This window comes from Ambystoma mexicanum, chromosome 5p, assembly GCF_040938575.1.
Source record: "Ambystoma mexicanum isolate Mex_15411 chromosome 5p, UKY_AmexF1_1, whole genome shotgun sequence".
NCBI lineage: Eukaryota > Metazoa > Chordata > Amphibia > Caudata > Ambystomatidae > Ambystoma > Ambystoma mexicanum.
In genome coordinates, this window is record NC_090930.1 from 404,890,412 (window position 1) to 404,909,342 (window position 18,931).

General features: G+C 49.1%; 1 protein-coding gene across 4 annotated transcripts in view; it reads left to right on the forward strand.

Annotated features, from left to right (window-relative positions):
- Positions 1-18,931, forward strand: part of ARHGEF6 (Rac/Cdc42 guanine nucleotide exchange factor 6) — a 3,277,165-nt gene that overhangs the window by 1,627,386 nt on the left and 1,630,848 nt on the right. For all 4 annotated transcript variants that reach the window (XM_069612789.1, XM_069612790.1, XM_069612791.1 and 1 more), the window contains one exon: positions 10,363-10,501. In XM_069612789.1, the coding sequence (XP_069468890.1) occupies positions 10,363-10,501 (139 nt within the window). The remainder of the gene's footprint in view (positions 1-10,362; positions 10,502-18,931) is intronic.

Here is an 18,931-nt window from a genome sequence, read left to right on the forward strand (position 1 = left end):
TACCCCGTGGGTTCCTAAAGCGGCATGTTTTGCCAAAGGGTCCCCCCCCCCGGCATTAACCCTCCAGCAATCAGCTTGTTCCCCCTGGGAGCTGGCTCTGTTGTTCCAGGAGGAGTACCTGCGAAAGGACGCCCTCCCCCGACGGGTGTACCCCCCCCCTGCCCTTCCAGACCTAAGGCTTCTCCCCTGGGGATTTCTCACTCCTTTCTCCCGCCGGTACCAATTTGTCCAAAAATCCACCCATGTCCATCTCATCCCAAGACAAAGCTGGCCACACCTGCATTTTCAACCGGAAAACCCAAATCATACTGTAACCATCCTTCACCCCCATGTTTCAGATACAGCTCATGGATATACTATTCATATGCAATCATTGACAATGCATCCTGTGGGTATTTTTCTAACATTATTTACATATACACTTTGAAGCCCTTTAGCCAGTTCTGTATGGATGCCTCCACTTTGGGTTTCTCCCTGTCCCTCTTCTCCTTCTCTTTTTCAGACAAGTCCTTTATACCTTCTCCCAGCGGGTCCATCCCCACAAAATCCAAGATCTCTATAAATTCCTTTCTCCACACTTTCTTTGATGGCCCCTGGTATGTGCCATGATAAGGAGCCTACTGACACCCTGACTGGGGCAAAACCTGGCATTGCTCTCCCGTATCGAGTCATAATAGGTCCCCACATCCATTCTTGCCTGCCATTGGCATTGAAGACTGAGGGTAACCCTGGCCCTGTCACCCCTTGCCCCCACCAGTTGGGCGCATGCGCCGCCACCGTCGGTGCTAACCCTTCTTGGGTCGTTGAATTGGCCCAGCCTATGGAGTTTGCATTGGCCAATGTAGTGGCCTGTTGTCCCTGGGCCAACTGCGCCACCCCTCCTGGAATTACCCTGTTGAGCCAGGTACCCGGCCACTGGCTTACTTCCCCTGGCACCCCGTTGCTGGGAGGATTCCCTGTCTGGTAGCCCCCAGAGCCCAGCACCCCTGCTCCCAGAGTCACCCCTCTCTGTTGTATCACTGCTGCCCCACTTGCAATTTGGTTAAAAGCATTCACATTTCCACTCCATAATTGCCCATTGCCCCCATTGCCCCATGCTTGCATACATTGCATTATCATACCTTTCACATCCTCCAAGGATGCGGGCCCGTTTTACCTCGCAGCCACCGGTCTGGTTGCAGGCATGCTGGGTGGACCCTAGTTCCTTGGTGCTTCCACAGGTGTAGGTGCCGGTATGGCTACAACCTCCTGTGTCCTTCCCTTATTCCTCGCCCCAGTTGCCCTGGGTTTCTTGCCATTCTTGGCTTGCTCCTTGTTTGCCTTTGCCTTTTGTGTCATGGTTCTATTCCTTTTCCCAGCTGGTTCTTCCTCTTCCTCCACCTGTTCTTCCCCTTCTTGGTCCTGTGGTTCCTCATTGTCCGGGAACATCAATGGGGAATCAGGCCTCTGACTGGGCCCTGCCTGCTCCTTCCCTGGTTGAGGGATCAAGGCCTCCATCCAGTTGGGGCCGTGCTTGGCCGCTGCCAACTTGGCCATAGCCATGAAGGCCTCCAAGTCCATGATTGTGCAGAAGAATATTTACAAGATACAAGTTTCCGGGCTTCCTTTGGTCACACTCCTTCCTCCTGTTGGAAACTCCTCCATTTGCTCCTGAGCCGTTCCTGCCGCTTGTTGTATCTTCCCCCCGCTCTTGTTGCCGGAAGCTGGTGCCTCGGCACACACTGGATGGCTAGGGGGGTTCTTGTTGCGAGGACCGGGCTCTGCGACCCTCCTCTGGCTGCGGGTGGCTGTCCTGTGTGAGGCAGGCTCTGTGCCTTCTGTGCGGCTTTCCTTGCCGGGCCCCTCTGATGCCCCCTTAGCCCTTTTGGTCCTCCGTAATGTTTTTTCCCCGTTGAGAGTGGCGGGGTGGCGAGTGGGGTGGGGGATGCTTGGCCCGTTGGCTGATTGCCTCCGGCCTTCGTGGTCCTTAAGCCCCGGTTGCCTACTCACGTGAGTCTCTCCCCAGCCCGTTGCTCCCGCGCAGCCCGCCTGTTGCACGCTCACCTTCCGTGGAGCCTGGGTCTTCTCGGAGCCTCTGCTGCCCGCTCAGGTGACGTCCCTTCTGCTGGGCTCTGCTTTTTCTTGTTCCCTCCTCTCACCGCCCCAGATGCTCTGCTCCAGTCCCTCGGCGGCTGGTCCTGCAGCTGGTGTCCGCTTCTTGCTGCACCGGTCCCTTGGTTGGTGCGCGCGCCTTCCCTCTCCAGTCTTGGCAACTCCTCCCGATGGTCTGGGCCCGCCTTCGTGGGCTGGTTCTGCGGCGGCTGCTCCTGCTTTCCCCGCTCTGGGACCCACGATAGCACGGTCCTGCGACTTCTCCGGCCCGCGCTGCTGCCGCCTTCTCTGGAGTCTCTCCAGCTGCTGACGAGTCTCCTTCCACGAACTCCTTCAAACAACAAGAAAACAAAATCTTCTTCCTGGTGGCGGGCGGGCGTCCTTCTGCCAAGGCTGGATGCTGCCTGCAGTAAGGAGCCCGCCCGTTATAAAGGGGTAGCCCCGCCACTTTCCTTTGTAGTCCTTTGCAGGCTTTTTCTCTTTTTGCCGCGCTTTCCGCCCTAGCCTCCCCTTCGTCCCAAGGAGGGGGAGGACAGGAGGAGGACACCACCTGGGTTATCGGGGTTCCTCCTTCATTTTGGTTGTGCTGTCATCACTGACATGTCTTTCTCTCTACAATATACCTCCAGCTTCAGATGTTGCACCTTTGCACTCTCTCCTGCTCCTCTCCCCTCCTACCCTCCACTCTAATACTACTCCATTTGCCCTTCTCTCTCTCACCTTCCACTCATCCTCTACTCTTTCACAAACACTGACCCACCTTACACTCTCATACAAAACACAGTACCACTTGCTCCCACTAACCAGTAGCTCACCTTCGCTGCAGATTGCCTATATACTCCTGTCCACTGTCCTTTCTCCTTCTAGTGCCTAGGTCTGCCACCTCCTTTTCCTCTGACCTCCCCCGAACAACCCACTACCATTAGGCCTCTTCCCCAATCCAATCTCGCCCTGTCTCCTTCTGATGGTCTTACAGATGTCAGAATACATAAGAGGGTAAGCCCCACAACTTTTTTGCCTTGGTAGTCATCTGTTACAGGGTAATGGCAGCCTGCTTTGTAAAAATGTCCCGGATGTCAGGGAGCCACACCATGGCCAAGTCCAGTTAAGTGTTAGTGTCCCTCGGTTTTATGCAGAAGTGCTGCTCCGTGGCATCTTTGAAGTAGTCCGTGTTAGGGAGTTCTGCTGCAGCAGCTGGTATCAGCTGGCAGCATGCTACATTCTTTGCAGCCATATATGGCCTCTGCCTTTCCACATTGATTTTTTGGCAGTTCTTGTGTGACTGGGGCTGTCTATCTGGAGGCTCTGGGGACTGTCATGTTGTGGGTGGTCCGCCTAATGAAAAGAAAGACACTGGATGCATTTTTATGAAGAGGCATGGAGTGATTAACAGTGGTACTGCCCAAGCACATACAGGCACTTAAGGAGGGACAGGACCTGGTGCCTTCCCAACTGCCACCTTCCCCTTCTGGTGTAAGGCTGGCTCTGGCTTCCACCCTGGTAGGCCTCCCACCCCAGGCTAAGAGGGGTGGCCATCCCTTCTTGGCAAGGTCTAATTGCTGAAATTTATCACACTGCGTATTGGCATACTGTCCCATGCTGCTGGAATGGGGTTTATGGGATTCCGGGGGTTAAGTAATGCCTCCAAATCCGCAATGACAATTCAGAGTGTTATATGGGGGGGATACCTTAGAGCCTCTTACTCCTACGTCCCGTCCGCTTTCCTCCATACTGTATGTATGGGCGTCTCTTGCTAGGGACGGGAGATGGAACCTTTTTCACCAGAAAAGAATCATCTTCCCCTTTAAATTTAGATGCTCATGGGTGCGCGGCCCTGGAAGCATGCGCTCCCCTGACTCCACCCACCGGCACCACTCCCCAGTCCTCTTTTACACTTTGACGGAAACGGACCGCTTTCACCAACGCTCCTGGGTTAAGCCTCCAGTTTAGTTATTCCACACGAGAAGTGTTGTTTTTTGTCTTCTTCTTCTTGTCTTTAATTAGATACCTCTGTCCTCTGGCGCCATGCTCCTCCCCGGCGCGTGTCGACGTCAGCGGGCTTCAGCAAGTGTCCAGCCTGCGAGGGGCTCTTCCCTGTGTCTGATCCCTATGCGCTCTGCCTGCGCTGCCTTGGCCCTGACCACGCCTTGGAGGGCTGTACCGTGTGCAACGCGCTTACCCCATGCGCTCTGAAGAACAGGCTAGCTTGGTGGAAGGAGCTCTTCGGATGGTCGCCTCCAGAGGACCATAAGGAATTTGTGAAGCATAAGTCCAGGCCCAAGGTAGGGGCACTGTGTTTATCCACACCCCGCAAGGGCGACTCCTTCCACAGGAAGCGCATGAGCAGGAGGGACCATTCAGGTCCTGGTACCAGTGCAGGCACCGAGGCTCCGTCAGCTACCGGCTGCCAGGCTGAGGGGTCGCAAGATCCTACTGGTATCTGTGCTGAGGGGGCGCAAGGTTCTATTACTGGCTTTACGCCCGAGGGGCTACGTCCTAGTACCGGACAGATGTCTGAGGGGGCGCCTACCGGTGACAGAGCCGAGGGCAATCTGTCTACCAGGCCCCGTCCTGTGGTGCAAGGTAGGCCTCGATGCCCTCCACCAAGAGTCTTGGAAGAGGCTGGGTCCTGAGCAGCAAGCACCACGACGCAGGCACGTGGCATGCAGCCTGACAAGATGGCCACCGGTCCAGATAAAATGGCAGCTCGTCCGACACCATCCCCCTTTGGGGACCAAGTTTCCAGGTGGGATTGGTCTTCACCAGGTACGTGTCCCACGGCATACCCTTCATCGTCGCAGAACAGATGCACCCCACAGACAGAAAGGCAGAGTGCATCCAGGTCGCAGCACATACCTGCGCCTCCCAGTGCTCCACCGGCCTGTAAAGACCGGTTTTAAAAAAAAGTTTGACCCTCATGCGTATGGGAAGAAAATGTATTCCAACGTTTCCCTTCATCTTCGGCAGTCTAATGCGAATGCTATGCTTGCCGCTGTAAACCAAAGGCTCTGGTGGGAAATCGCAGACTTCCTTCTGGAACTTCCAATGCATAGTCCGGCACGTGTCAAGACGGGGATGGCCTAGGCCAAAATCGTAGCGTAAGACATAATGGAGTCCATTGTGGCATACATCGACACCTCAGGCCATGCTATTTGCATTGTTACGGACATGAGAAGGACTGCCTGCCCTGCCTCCTTCGAGGGTGGCGACCTGTTCCATTCCACAACACACGAAGAACTGGATATGAAGAACAGTTCCCAGACTGCCAAACCATAACCCATCCTCACTAAGGCCACTCCTAAGGCATATAGCCAGGCACACCAGCGTTCAGACAAGGGTCGGTCCTTCTGTGGTTTCCAGGGCTTCCAGGAATGGCGGTCCGACAGCCGGACAGATCCCCGAGCCAACACCGGCGCAAGCAGCACAAAGCCACGCTCAGCCTTAGACAGAAAAAAGGCATGAAAAGCCCATCCGGATCCACGTGTCTCGGTGGGGGGGTAGGCTTGCCCTTCACTCCTAATGGTGGCACACAAGGTTCGCGGACCCCTGAATCATCTCAGTTGTGTCCACGGGCTACTGCCTACCTATCCCTCCTTCCCCTCTCTCTTCCCCTCTGCTCCCACAGATTGGAACTGCAACTCTGTTGGCAGAAATTTGCTCGCTCATAGTCAGGCAGTGGAAGAATTCCCAGCCTCCCAGCGGGTTCTGGGCTTCTATTCACAGACCTTCGCCATACACACGAAGAACCAGGCTGGCCTGAGATTTGTGTTGGACCTTTCCACCTTGAACCATTCCCTTCCTCTTCAAAAGTTCAAGATGGTTACCCCAGCGCTTATAGCGGAGACATTGTGCATGGGAGACTGGATGTGTTCCCTGGATCTGAAGGATGCTTACCTACATGTCCCGATCTGGCAGCCCCAACGGTCCTTTCTGAGGTTCAGGATCATGGGCTTTCATTTCCAATACAAGGTTCTACCTTTTGGCCTCACTTTGGCTCCCAGGGTCTTTACAAGACTGATGAACGTGGTGGCAGGGCTCCTCAGGGTCACCACGTCCATCCATACCTAGACAATTGTCTCATCAGGGTAAGGTCTCTGGAGGCAGTCACCACAACGCCTTGCCCTCATGATTACACTACACAAGTTGGGATTTTCCATCAATCTCAAAAACTCACAGCTGAAGCCCACGCAGAGTCTAACATTCCTGGGCCTCATCTGGAATACGAGCTCCAAGAGAATTTTCCTCTCAGCGGACAAGATCACAGCCATCAAGAGGGCCACAGGGCATTTTCTCAGAGAGCAGTGACCTCGCCATGGTGGTACCAACACCTCTTGGTCGTCATGGCAGGTTGTCTCCTGGCAGTGCCGCACATGAGGCTCAGGATGAGGAGATTGCAGTTACACTTCGCAGCCAGGAGAAGGGCTCCCAGGTGGAGCTAGTCAGCATCCCACTGCATCTCCACCAGGACATAGTCTGGTGGAGCTCGGACAGCAACCTGCGGATAGGCAGGCCCTTTCGTCAGACATTGCTGCAGATTACCATCACCACAGACTCATCCTAGAAGGATGGAGAGCTACCTTGGACATCACAGTGTCCACGGAGTGTGGTCCAGCCAGGAACAGGTGGCCCACATCAACTGGCTCGAGTGGATGGCCATCTGGCGCGCTCTCAAAGCCTTCCTCCCGATGGTCAGCGGCAAGTTGATCCTCATTCAAATGGACAGCTCCACCTGCATGTATTACATCAACAAGCAGGGTGGCACCAGGTCTCCACCCCTCTGCACTCTAGCATTCAACATTTGGGAGTGGGCCCTGGTAAACAGCATGCACTTGGCAGCAGTTCACCTCCCGGGGGAGTTCAACCTGGAGGCGGACAGGCTTAGCAGGTTGGATACAGACAACTTCGAATGGCAGTTGGACCACCAGGTCTTTCAAGGGATCTTCGAAAGGCAAGTTCATCAGCAGGTGGTTCACTTCGCCACCTGTTCTAACAGGCGTCATGACGTATGCCTTCCCTCCCACCCCCTATTGTACAGGGTGGTAAGATACGGGAGGCCCTGCACCTCCGTATCATCCTGATAGCTCTGTGGTGGTCTGCAAGGCTGTGGTTCTCGGTACTCCTAAACCTGTCGGATCAGCCCTCGATGCACCATCTGCTGGGTCCAGCTCACCTACTCTCACAGCAGAGAGGCACGGTTACCCAACCCCTCCCCCCAGAAGGGAGCCCTTGCAGCGTGGTTCCTGAACAGGTCACACTAAGGCATTTGCGCGTGTCACAGGCTAACCTAGAAATGATACAAGGGGCTAGGAGCGATGCTACCAGGAGCCAGTACAAAAGAAAGTGGACTAGGTTTTGTCAAAGAGCAGAATCGAAGGAGGTGGATCCATTGACTTACACGTTGGACAATGTGCTATCCTTCTCTGCATGCCTTGCTCACTCAGGGGTTCAAGTAGACAGATGCCGCACCTACCTGTCGGCCATCAGAGCCTACTGGAACTCAGAGGAAAAGGTGTGTTCGTCCTCTAACCCATTGGTTAAAAGATACTTGGCGGGCCTTACCAGGCTCTACCCACCTATCAAGAAGCCACACCCGGTGTGGGACCTCAACATGGTCTTGGGAGCCCTGGCGCATAAACCATTGGAGCCTGTGGCATCCGCAGACATCAGGCAAGTCACCATTAAGACAGCCCTCTTCACTGACGCAGGGTCAGTGAAATCCAGGCACTGGTGGCCTAAGAGCCTTACACTACTTTTCACAAGGACATGGTGGTGCTCAGAACTCACCCCGCATTCTTACCTAACATGGTCGCCTCGTTTCACCTTAAAGAGGAGATAGTATTACCTACTTTCTTTGCGGACCCTAAAGACGAGACTCCGAGGGTACTGCACTGTCTAGATGTCAGGCGCGTCCTGAAATTCTACCTACACAGAACCAAGAGCTTCCACAAATCGGAGGCCCTCTTTGTCACCTTTGGTGGGTCAAAGCCCGGCTATCAGGCGTCCAAAGCCCCAATAGCAAGGTGGATAGTTGCGGCCATCAAGAAGGTTTATGAAGGGCAGCATATACCTCTTCCAACAACTATGCATGCCCACGCCATCAGAGCCAATGCCACGGCTGTTGCTGTCAAGAGGCATGTTCTGTGGCAGGTCATCTGCAAGGTGCTACGTGGGCCACACCCTCAGCCTTCTGCAAGCACTACTGCTTGGATGCCAGCTTCAGGTCGGACGCAGCATTTGGTCAGGCAGTACTAAGGAACTTGTTTCCTTAAAGTGGGGCTGCTCTCCACCATGGGGCTACATTCAGTTTTAATCACCCATACAGTATGGAGGAAAGGGGACAGGACGTAGGAGTAATTATAAGTTTTTCACCCAGTGACTAACGTACTCCTAGTCCATAGTACCCTTCCTTCCATACCCACCATCCTCCCCCCTAATAAAACTGGTGTCATTAGGCAATGGTAATATTGTCGACGCATCAAAGGGGAGTGAGAAGTGGCGCCGGTGGGCGGAGTCAGGAGAGCGCATGATCCCAGAGTCGCGCCCCCACACGCATTTAAATTTAAGGGGCAAGATGATTTTATCTGGTGAAAAAGGTTCTGTCTCCCGTCCCTAGCGAGGAACACCAACACATACAGTATGGAGGAAAGGGGACTATGGACTAGGAGTACGTTAGTCACTGGGTGAGTAACTTATAACTTCCTTTCTCTAACCTAGTGATTAAGGTCGCCCCAACCCCCCAAAATGGAGAGCCACAAATCGAAGGTGAAGTACTTCAGCAAGGGCCATGGGTTACGAAGGAATGTTCGTGAAAGAAAATGAGAGAATTCATGGACACGTCTGTACACTTAAGCAAAGTGAGAGATCAGCGGGACGCTTGAGAATGTGCATTCCCACGAGCCGCATACTGTACATGGGAGTTAAGAACACACAAAAGCAAGGAGCTGCAGCACAGCCATTACTTAGGCAGGCAACAGCCTAATTCCAAAATGACAGTGGTCATTGTAAGCTTTTGGGCCATAGAGCTGTTAATCCAGAGACAAATATGATTGATTCAGAGGAAATGTACACAGCACTTATGGGACTTCAAAGAGCTGTAGACGGAACACCTGGGAAGAAACCTGCACTGGCCAGTCACAAGATCTTCTGAAACTACCACACACTGAGCACTTATCCACACACAAAGGCCCTTTAACAGCACTGGCACAGCCTTAACAGCACTGGCACAGCCTTACAAAAAGCATAAAATTCAAGCCGGCATTGAGGGAGTAAGGGTGCTGTTCCAAGGAAGCAAGATGGAGCAAGAGAATAGTATGGGGATGGTCGAAGAAGGAGGGTCCCAAGGAGGAAAATTACATCAAGAGAAGGTTACAGAGAGAACAGGGGAGGAGATGAGAGTAAGGGCAGGATGCAGTAGGAGGGGAAGCAGGGAATTGAGGAAGAACATATCCAGAGACGAGGAGAAGACAATGGAGTAGAAGACAGAGCAAGAAGCACCGGGTGAAGTAGGTGGTTCAGTCTTGGGTCCTGCAAACTAAGGATTTTATGCACAACTTTTTTGGGGATCATGGTCTAAGCCAGAATTAAGTTGAACGGGAAACTGTGGATCAAAATCCAAGAGACTGCAGGAGTGCTGAGTACCTGTAGATAGTGAACCTGTAGTGGTATCCTGTGATAATTCACCACCCTTGGCTGGTGGGAGGGAGTAGAAGAATGATTGTAGCCTGAAGATTGACACATTACGTGGGGGAATACTATCCTTTAATCGTAGTGTTTCAGGGGAACCTGGCCTGATGACTTGGCAGCAGTTGTGAAAGGCCATACAGCTTCAGGAATCTTGATGTGTGGTAGGGGCACTTCAAAATACCTCTATGACTGTGACTGACTATATGAGCAAACCTCCTTGGTGTTACAGCTTTGCCTTTGGATTTGATGGATTCTTGAAAGATATACTCGGGACAGTAGGTCCTATATAGATTAGTGTACATCGACTCTTGTTTTCTGAAAATAAAACAAGGCACAAACTAACTTTGTGTCTCAACCTGTCTGTTAATCCTTGCCACACTATGATAGAACACAGCAGTGAAGTATTTATAATCTGCATCAACATTGCAAGTGTACAAATCCACTTCCAACTAACTAAAAGGTCGGTGATTAAATACTATTTGCCCAACTCTTTATATTGTGGTGTTTGCTTCCTTTTAAATGAAATGGTAATGCAAGAATGAATGAATGCATGTGCTATTCTTAATATATTTGTGAATATATTTTTAGTGATGAACTGGAGAAGTGCATGGAAAATCAAGGAGCATCCAGCCCAGTGATTCTTATGTTAACCGCAAGCCTCAGCAAACCTTTTATGAGACTAGATAAATATGTTAACCTCTTTCAAGAGCTGGAACGGCATATGGAGGTAAGTAAAAATGAATATATATGCTATAAATATGTTTTCATTTTTAGTGACATTAAATGCTCCCTTTCATTCCTGTCTCTGATATTATCAACTTTGTTTGGTGGCAATCTGCCAGCTAGAGGCATGATTGGAATCTGCTTCTCAAAGCAACAATTGTTGAGCAGTTATGCTGCACAAATGCGTTTCTGTCAATACTTTTTCCCTACCTCCACTACACCAACTCCCAGTTATGTTTTCCAATGGCCAGAGGAGCAAGTTAATTTAACAAAGTTTTGCTGCTTGTATAATAGAGGATGGAGCGAATGGGTTTTGCCTCAACTCGTATTGTCTAAAATATTTTTTTCACTAGGACAAAAATGATGCAGACGATTTGTTTACTATGTTTGCTGTGCGTTACTTAAAAATATATGTAGTGATTTTTATAACACATTATATTGTCATTTTAAGGAAAATAGCAAAGTACATAGAACACAAAAAGAAAAACATCAAAATGCTTGACATTTCAACATTTTCTACGTCTTCCTCACCTGTTCATACCCCTTAACTTTTATCCATCATTGTAGATACAATTTTTCTCTCATCATTACAGATGGATTCTCTTTAACATAAGCATTTTAACTGCACATAAGGGACAGCTTTTTTAGTCAAAAATATGTTTTCATTATAGTTCTAGTTGGGTATTCGGCTCAAATTGCAGTCTGAAAGGGTAGGTCCATTTATACCAACTGTGTTTTGCATTGAGAGCCTTCATCACAGGCCTCATTGCTCTTCTCTTGTTAAATGTAGTTTATGAAAAATCTTCTTATATTGACACCTCACTGTCCAGATATGAGATGCAGCCCAACATTCTCTCCTCTGACAGCATTTTCTGTTTAATATAAAATTATGCAGGTTGACCACTTTATCTCGAGGTGGGAGCTGCACATTCTTCCTAGCTTTCTTGACCTCAGTGGTCTTTGGCTGTTTCAATACAAGCCAAAAACAGAACCTCAATACATCTGTGCATGTTTCCCATTTACCAGCCTAACACACATTGGGCCTCATTACGAGTCACCCGGTCTGGAAATAACGGTGGCGGTAAGCCCGCCGCCACTGTTGTTTCCGGACCGGGTGATCTCGAGTTCTGCAGGCGGGTGGTGTCATTCCCGCCAGGTCTGACCTGGCGGGTTTAACACCACCCGCCTGCAGGCGGACGTGAAAACACCGGCACCATCACGAGATGGTGCTGGTGTTTCCACTTCCCCATTCCCATTGAGTCAATGGGAATGGGGATTTACCGAATTCCGCCTCTGGAATTCTTGGGTCAACGGGGTCGTAATGCTTCGGTAATTCCGGGAATCATGGAGGCGGAATGGTAATACGAGTTCGGCGGTAACCTGCCGGAATTTCAGGCACGGTTACCGCCGGACTCGTAATGAGGTCCATTGTCTTGCTGAATCCAGTTTTGTAAATCATCAAATTCTAATGGAGTGTGTCCTCCCACGGATTCTTCATCTTAGATATTTTCCCTAAGCAGCAGCAAACTTCGGAAATTTGTCACCACCAGAGGGCACTGTGCAGCTTCGATGTCATAGTACCTCAACAGCGCTCGACTTCGGGTGTGGATATGATGTCAATGGTGGTATAAATAGCCTGATCACGCCCCTTCACCATAGTTTCTTTTTTCTTCATACTGAGCATGCTCAACGTTGCATGTCGCACCTCAGAAAAAATGGCACGAAAACACATTTCTTCGGAAATGTCTGCACTAAGCCATCTGGTTTCAAACATTGTGTGTACTGCGATGCCAAAATATCGCTTACTGATTACCATAAAGGTTTGTGTGTTTGTTTGTTGCTTGCAGTGTCTCGATTCCGGTCAGGAGATAACCAATTGCGGCTTGTGTAAGTTCATTACACCGAAAGCTTTGAAGGAGAGACATTCGAAGCTGGCACTTGTGCGATCCTCGTTCAAATCTCTCAGGACCACCCCTCTGTAGAGAAGACAGTCAGATGGAAAAAACTCTTAATTGGCTGATTGGTCTCACGCAAAAAGGAAAAAAGGCCAAAAAAGAAAAGGTTGCACTCCCAGAACAACTTGCATCATTCCTCCTCATCTTCTTCGATAAAGAAGAGATGTGGACACTCTTCATTTTACACCTTGCCTAAGAGACAGGCACGATTTCGCTCTCCTAGCATCCACTTTGAAGCCGAAAGCAAAAAAGAAAATGGATCCCACCATGCCTGACAAAGCCGACAGGGACTCCAGCCCAGACTTGTCCCATGGTGTGGAGTCGACGCCAAAAAGGTTTGATAAGGCTCGAGAGCAGCAACTGCTTTGACATACTATACGTCCCGTCCCCTTTCCTCCATCCTTGTGGCCATTCCCCAACATGGGAACCTGTGGCAGTGAAAATTAAGCTTCCCCTTTAAATTTAGTATAGTGTACAGCGCCTCATCTGTCCCTTTTTCCGCACGGACGGTGTCGGACTTGGCAGCCAGCGCAGAGACTTTTTTAGCTTTCTGCTTGCTCCCTGTTTGTTTTTCAATTCTTTTTTCACTTCCCTTTGGTGCCTCACCTCCCCAGTGCCTGTTGGCTGCAGGAGGATTCACAAGATGTGCCTCTTGCGACTGCTCGTTCCCGGCTTCGGACTCCCATGCACTTTGTCTTGAGTGTTTGGGACGCATGTGTGGCCTGCAGCACTCTTGGTCAAAGGGCATTGAAGAATCGTTTGTTGTGGTGGAGGGCTATCTTCCACACTTCTCCTTCTCCCCACCTTAAGAACTTTGTCTTCGGGACCTCACATCAAGACAATGTAGGCCCTCTGTTCAGCATGGCTCCACAGCACTGAGACTCCTTCCTTGGGGTTCCCATGGATTGGGCTTCCTTGCATTCAAGTTCTGGCAGACCCGAGGCTTCTTAGGCAACCAGGTCTCAAGCCGAGGGGGCCGGAGGTTCTTACGGGCGATCCGGGGACAGACCTGAGGCTTTTCTAGGCTGAGGGGCCTTAGTAGCCTGTCCTCGGAAGGACGATCTGGCTCATCCTCTTCTTCTACCCCAGGGGGTAAGGGATTGTCGATTGTCACTTCCAAGTACCCTTTCTCAGCTAGATCAGTATGGTTACCGGCACAGGTGTCGAGGGCCCCCAGCCTACCGGAGCTCGCTTTGAGGCAGTTACCCAGGGCGCTTTGACTACAGGCTGTCCGGCGGAGGGCTCAACCCCTGCCAGAGGGATCTGTGAGGTCAACACTTCTACTTCGGGTGCAAGACCGAAGCTGTATCCTCCTGTGTCTGAGGCCTCTCCTGGCTCAGAACCTTCGCGCCCTCCCTCCCAGGGCGTGGCACAAGGTTTCAAAATGGTGGAGCGGCACGTGACAGAGCCTTGCAGGCAGTCGACCATCTTGAAACCGGCTCAGGGTCCGCCAGTGCTTTCGCCCATCTAGTCGGCTTTGCGGGATGATTCCAGCCCCCCTCCCTCTGGAAGCGGCAGCAGATCCTACGGTGCAGATTATTGGTCCCCTCAGGGGTACATCTACGCATCACAGACTTACAGCTATGCGCACCTGGCGCCTCAGCACTTTGACCAGGAGTGGAGGCCCAGCACCTCGGATAGCAGGGGCCCTAGGGACCTGCCGGCTTCTGAGGACCTGTTCTTCAAACGCTTCCTCTGTCCCTACCTAACCCCAGGAATAACTGTTGTGTTTGTCGTCAGGGTGGAAATCTAAAATGAATGCCCATCCTCTGTCCAAAAATCTCCTCTACTTTAGCCCTACCACTAGGCCACGCTCAGAAGCCTGTGAAGAGGTGTCAGAGGAACAAGCCTCCCGAGGGTGTTCCCCTTCATTGTAGGAGGAAACAGGGTACAACAGAAAACTGAAAAGGGATAATTATATCATTCAAACCACTCGTCCCAGTAGAAATTATGTGACAGACTTATCCTTGAAAGAGATGGAAATATGTTGTTGGGATACAAGAAAGAGAAATTAAATTGTGAGAACAGACCAGTGGGACCTAAATTGCTGTGATACAAGAAAGAGAAATACCATTGTGATAAGAGAGAGAAAGGAAAAAAGACCACTGAACCATAATGAATAAGCAAGTAGAGCAAAAGAAGCAAAATTGTGATTCACCCAGAGAGAATGATTATTTGAATAATAGTATCCTCCTAGGATACGCTGGAACTGACAACCAAAACTACATAGCTTACAAAAGAACTCCAAAAGGGGATCCCAAGAAGAAGGGAAGAGTACAAAAAGCAATCGAAGAATTACAGAATGAATCAAAGACATCTCAAGAGACTATTAGAGACTTTCAGATTCCTAGATAAGTCTACAGATTGCTACTAAAGTACCAGGTTCTAAAGTACCCACAAGGAGAAGGGAGACATTCTCCAGATATAGGTTAGTTTTCATAGTGGTAGGGTCAGTTAGGATAGTTTCAGACTACAAACTATTTCCTTTGAATATTCACGACTGACTGACATCTAGGCAGGGATCACCCATAGAAAGTTAGGCCTTATACTTTACTTTGATAAAAGTTTAGAAATCATGTGCACAACGTGTCTTGTCTGTGTACTTCTTTAAATTCACCACAGTACACAGATGGTATGACCCCTTGAGTTGTATGAGATTAGCTTTAAATTCTCAACAGAGCTAAAGAGAGAGGGGGGCTCTGCTGATATTTGTCTAGTGGCATTCAGCAATGCTCCTGGCAAACAAAATCAATGTGTACATTTGCTCTGAGATGGTCTATTCATGTTGACTATACTCCCTCCCACACCCCCACATAATGGACATGAGATTAAAAGATCTTCTCTTTTACCAAGAGATGTTTCACTGAGTATTCCTATTAAGGGAGGAACAGGAGGGTGTTTAAGGCCTTCCGAATACGGTAAAATAGTGTATCCCATTAATCTAAAAGATTTACTTTCTGCTAACAACATATTGCGAATTGCAATCTCGAGGGTGACGATATCCAATCTATTACCGTCAATAAGGGCCGGGAGGATAGTTCAGGGACAATGTGCTTGTCTTGGACTCAATACAATGTATAGCAACACAGGTGTGAATCTCGGTCCCGTGCTTAGAGACTGGTTTACGGTGTTAAGTGTGTAATAAAAGATAAATGAATTAATAAATTTGACCACCACAATATTGCAAGAGGCAATAAGCCTAAGACTTGGATCTCATAGAATAATGCTAGCATGTTGGATCGTTTTAGCAATGGTTTTCTAACTTTCTGCAAAATATACTCCAATGCGGGCTCTTGAGTGCTCTCTACGTGAGCCACAAGTTTCTTTAGTTTTTGGAGTAGGCGCATAAGCAGAGGGCTCTGTACCAAAATGAAGAGATGGCTTTATTTGAGGTGCACACTAAACATTATCAGATACCCCATGTGAGCTATTCTTACTGAGGCTGAATTACAGTTGTGTTGTACCCAGTACCACAAACTACAATAAGTCATTATGTTTGGATTCGGCCAAAGGAATAAGTCCACTTTTTCATTGCAATTCCTGTACAAAACTGAGTTCTATGGACAAATTAGGCTGAAGTCTTAAGAACCAAAAAGAAAAGATTATCGTTCCATAAAACCTTACAAATCTAATTAAACAAAAACACTGTAACCATAAAAAGGAGGAAGCATATCTCAACCGGGATGCAGAAGCCGAAGAGCTATTCTTAAGGCAAACACAGTCAATGAATCCGGCCCCCCCTCAAACAACAATACATTTTATCTCAAACAAAAAACACACAACCAAACTTGCAGTACATGTTACAATATTACAAATTGTGTAAAAATAAATCAATGTCTACTACGTCTCCCGTTCCCTCCCCCCCATTCGAGCCTACTCCACTTCGCAATCTGCTTATTCGTCTTGCAAAGGGGTTCCCTCTTCTATATCCTCAGCTGGGTCCTGATCACTCGACCAGTCCTGAGTGGGCCCATACAGTGTGGCTACTAAATGTTTCCAGGCTATCAGGGTTTCTGCTTCTTCATCCCCTCCAGTATTACCAGCTTCCTGCCATACTGCTGTTTCAGCTTCCGCCCATTTTTGAAGGTCTTTCCACCAAACTTCTATCCTTGGTCTATTGCATGCCTTCCATCCCATGGCAATTCTACGCTTCGCAAGTATATGTGCCAAATCCTTCAATTTACTTACATGGTTTAGTTTACGTGGTCTTGGGAACCCTCCTATCAGACATCCCCACGCTATTTCAACATTGATCTTAAACCCTTTTTCTTCTAATCTGTGGGCTATTTCTCCCCAAAATTTCTCAATCTCTGGACATGCCCAGAACATATGCGTCATCCTGGCGTTTTCTTCACCACATTTGGGGCATGTTTGTCGTTCTGCGTTTTTAAATTTAGCCATCCTCTGTGGTGTCATATATGCCATGTGGGTTAAATATAGCTGTATTTGCTGTAGCCTCGCATTCCTTGACACGTTCTTGTGATACCCTTGGGCCCGCTCCCACATCCCGGCACCCACTTCATCCTCCCAGTCCTGTCTCAGTTGTACTAGTTCTTTCCCCACTTTGGATATCACCAGCTCATATATTCTGGATATCTCGTGCCCTTCTTCTGCTATGTCGTATATAGTTTCTATGGCAGCATCCGGTTGCTCCTCTAGTACTATTTCGGACCACGTCTCCTGGATCCGCTGCACCATTCTATTATATGTAATATATTGTCCCGTATGCAACCCCGTTTCCTCCACCAACATCCCAAATTCCTTTATCCTCCTTTCTTGCCATATGTCTCCCACTGTTGCTATCCCTACCGGTTCCCAGTACCTTCAGATCATCTTCATTAATTGGCCATCTTTTCCCGTCAATGCGACGAGTGGCACTTGCGGGGAACACAGGAATGGGTTTCCATGACCTGACAGGCCTTATGCCATACTTTCCATCCTAGTGTCATCATCTCTGGGCGCTCTTTCATATCTGATTTGGGCAGCCATATCGCTTCTTTCAGGAAGAACGGGGCACATTTCAGTCTAAACAATCCAGATTCTGAGGTTGGGTCTTCTGACAGCCATTTTGCCACATATTGTAGTTGGCTAGCTAGATAGTAGATCTCGTAGTTTTGCAGTTTTATACCCCCTTTATCATAAGAGTTTTGTAACTTCCAAAAGGCAATTCTGTTCTTCGTCCCGTGCCAGAGAAATTCCCTGCATATGCTATGTAGCTTAACGAAAAATTGCCTTGGTATCAGATATGGTATGTTCCCAAAATAATGTAATAATCTCAGCAGAACTACCATCTTCAGCATTGCCCCCCTTTCCCATCATTGCCAAGGGGAGCTTTGCCCAGAACCTCATACTATTTTCGATGCTCTTTACCGCTTTCTCAGTATTATGTCGGTGCTCTGCCTCCACCGTATGGTAAATGTCTATCCCAAGATATCTGAACGTATTTACCTCCCATGGTATTTGTAGGATTGGTAATTGATCTTGCGGGATCCCTAAATACCTACCCAGTGGAAATATACATGATTTTTTGGGGTTCACCGCTATGCAGGATAGTAACGCAAATCGCTCCATCACTTCCAGGACATAGTGGAGGTTTTCTTCAGGGTATCGTAAATACAACAGCATATCGTCTGCGTACAAGGAGACTAAGTGCGGTTCCCCTTTTATGTCAATCCCTTTTGTGTCGTACTTCTGCCTTAGATATATCGCCAGGGGCTCTAGCACTAAGATATACAACATAGGGGACCACGGACATCCTTGTCTAGTACCCCTTCTAATTTGCCACCTCTCCGATATTGTCGCTCCCGTTTTAACCCTGGCCAGTAGTGCACTATATAGCAATTTTACCCATTTGAAATACCCAGGCCCTATCCCATAAGTAGTCAGGGCTGCAATCAGCAAAGGCCATTTAACTGAGTCAAAGGCTTTTATTGCGTCCAACAATACGATTGCAGTCTCACCCGTGTCCCCTTTCATATGTTCTATAACGCGGTGAAGTCATCTAAGGTTATCGGATATATTCCTATGTGGGACATATCCGATCTGATCAGGGTGTATCAGTTTATTAATGATCCGTTTCATTCTGTTTGCTAGAACTGCTGTGAGCATTTTGATATCTTGATTAAGCATCGATAGCGATCTGAATGATCCGCAATCTTTGCCAGGCTTATTGAGTTTAGGAAGTTGTATGAGAATCGCCTCTCTTAGGGATTCTGGCAACCTTCCTGTTTCGTATGCCTCATTTAGGATTGCTAAAAGCGGGGGAAGCACCTCATTTCTATAGATTTGATCAAATTCACCAGGTAGTCCGTCGGCCCCCGGAGTCTTGCTAGTGGGTAGCTGCACTACCACCTCTTCTAGTTCCTCTAGGGTGATCGGGGCATCTAAATCCTCTCGCTCCTCCGCGCTGATTCATGGCATGCCTATGTCTTCCAGTGTTTCCCTTATTTCCCTGCAGTCGCTTCCTTCTTCATCCCCAT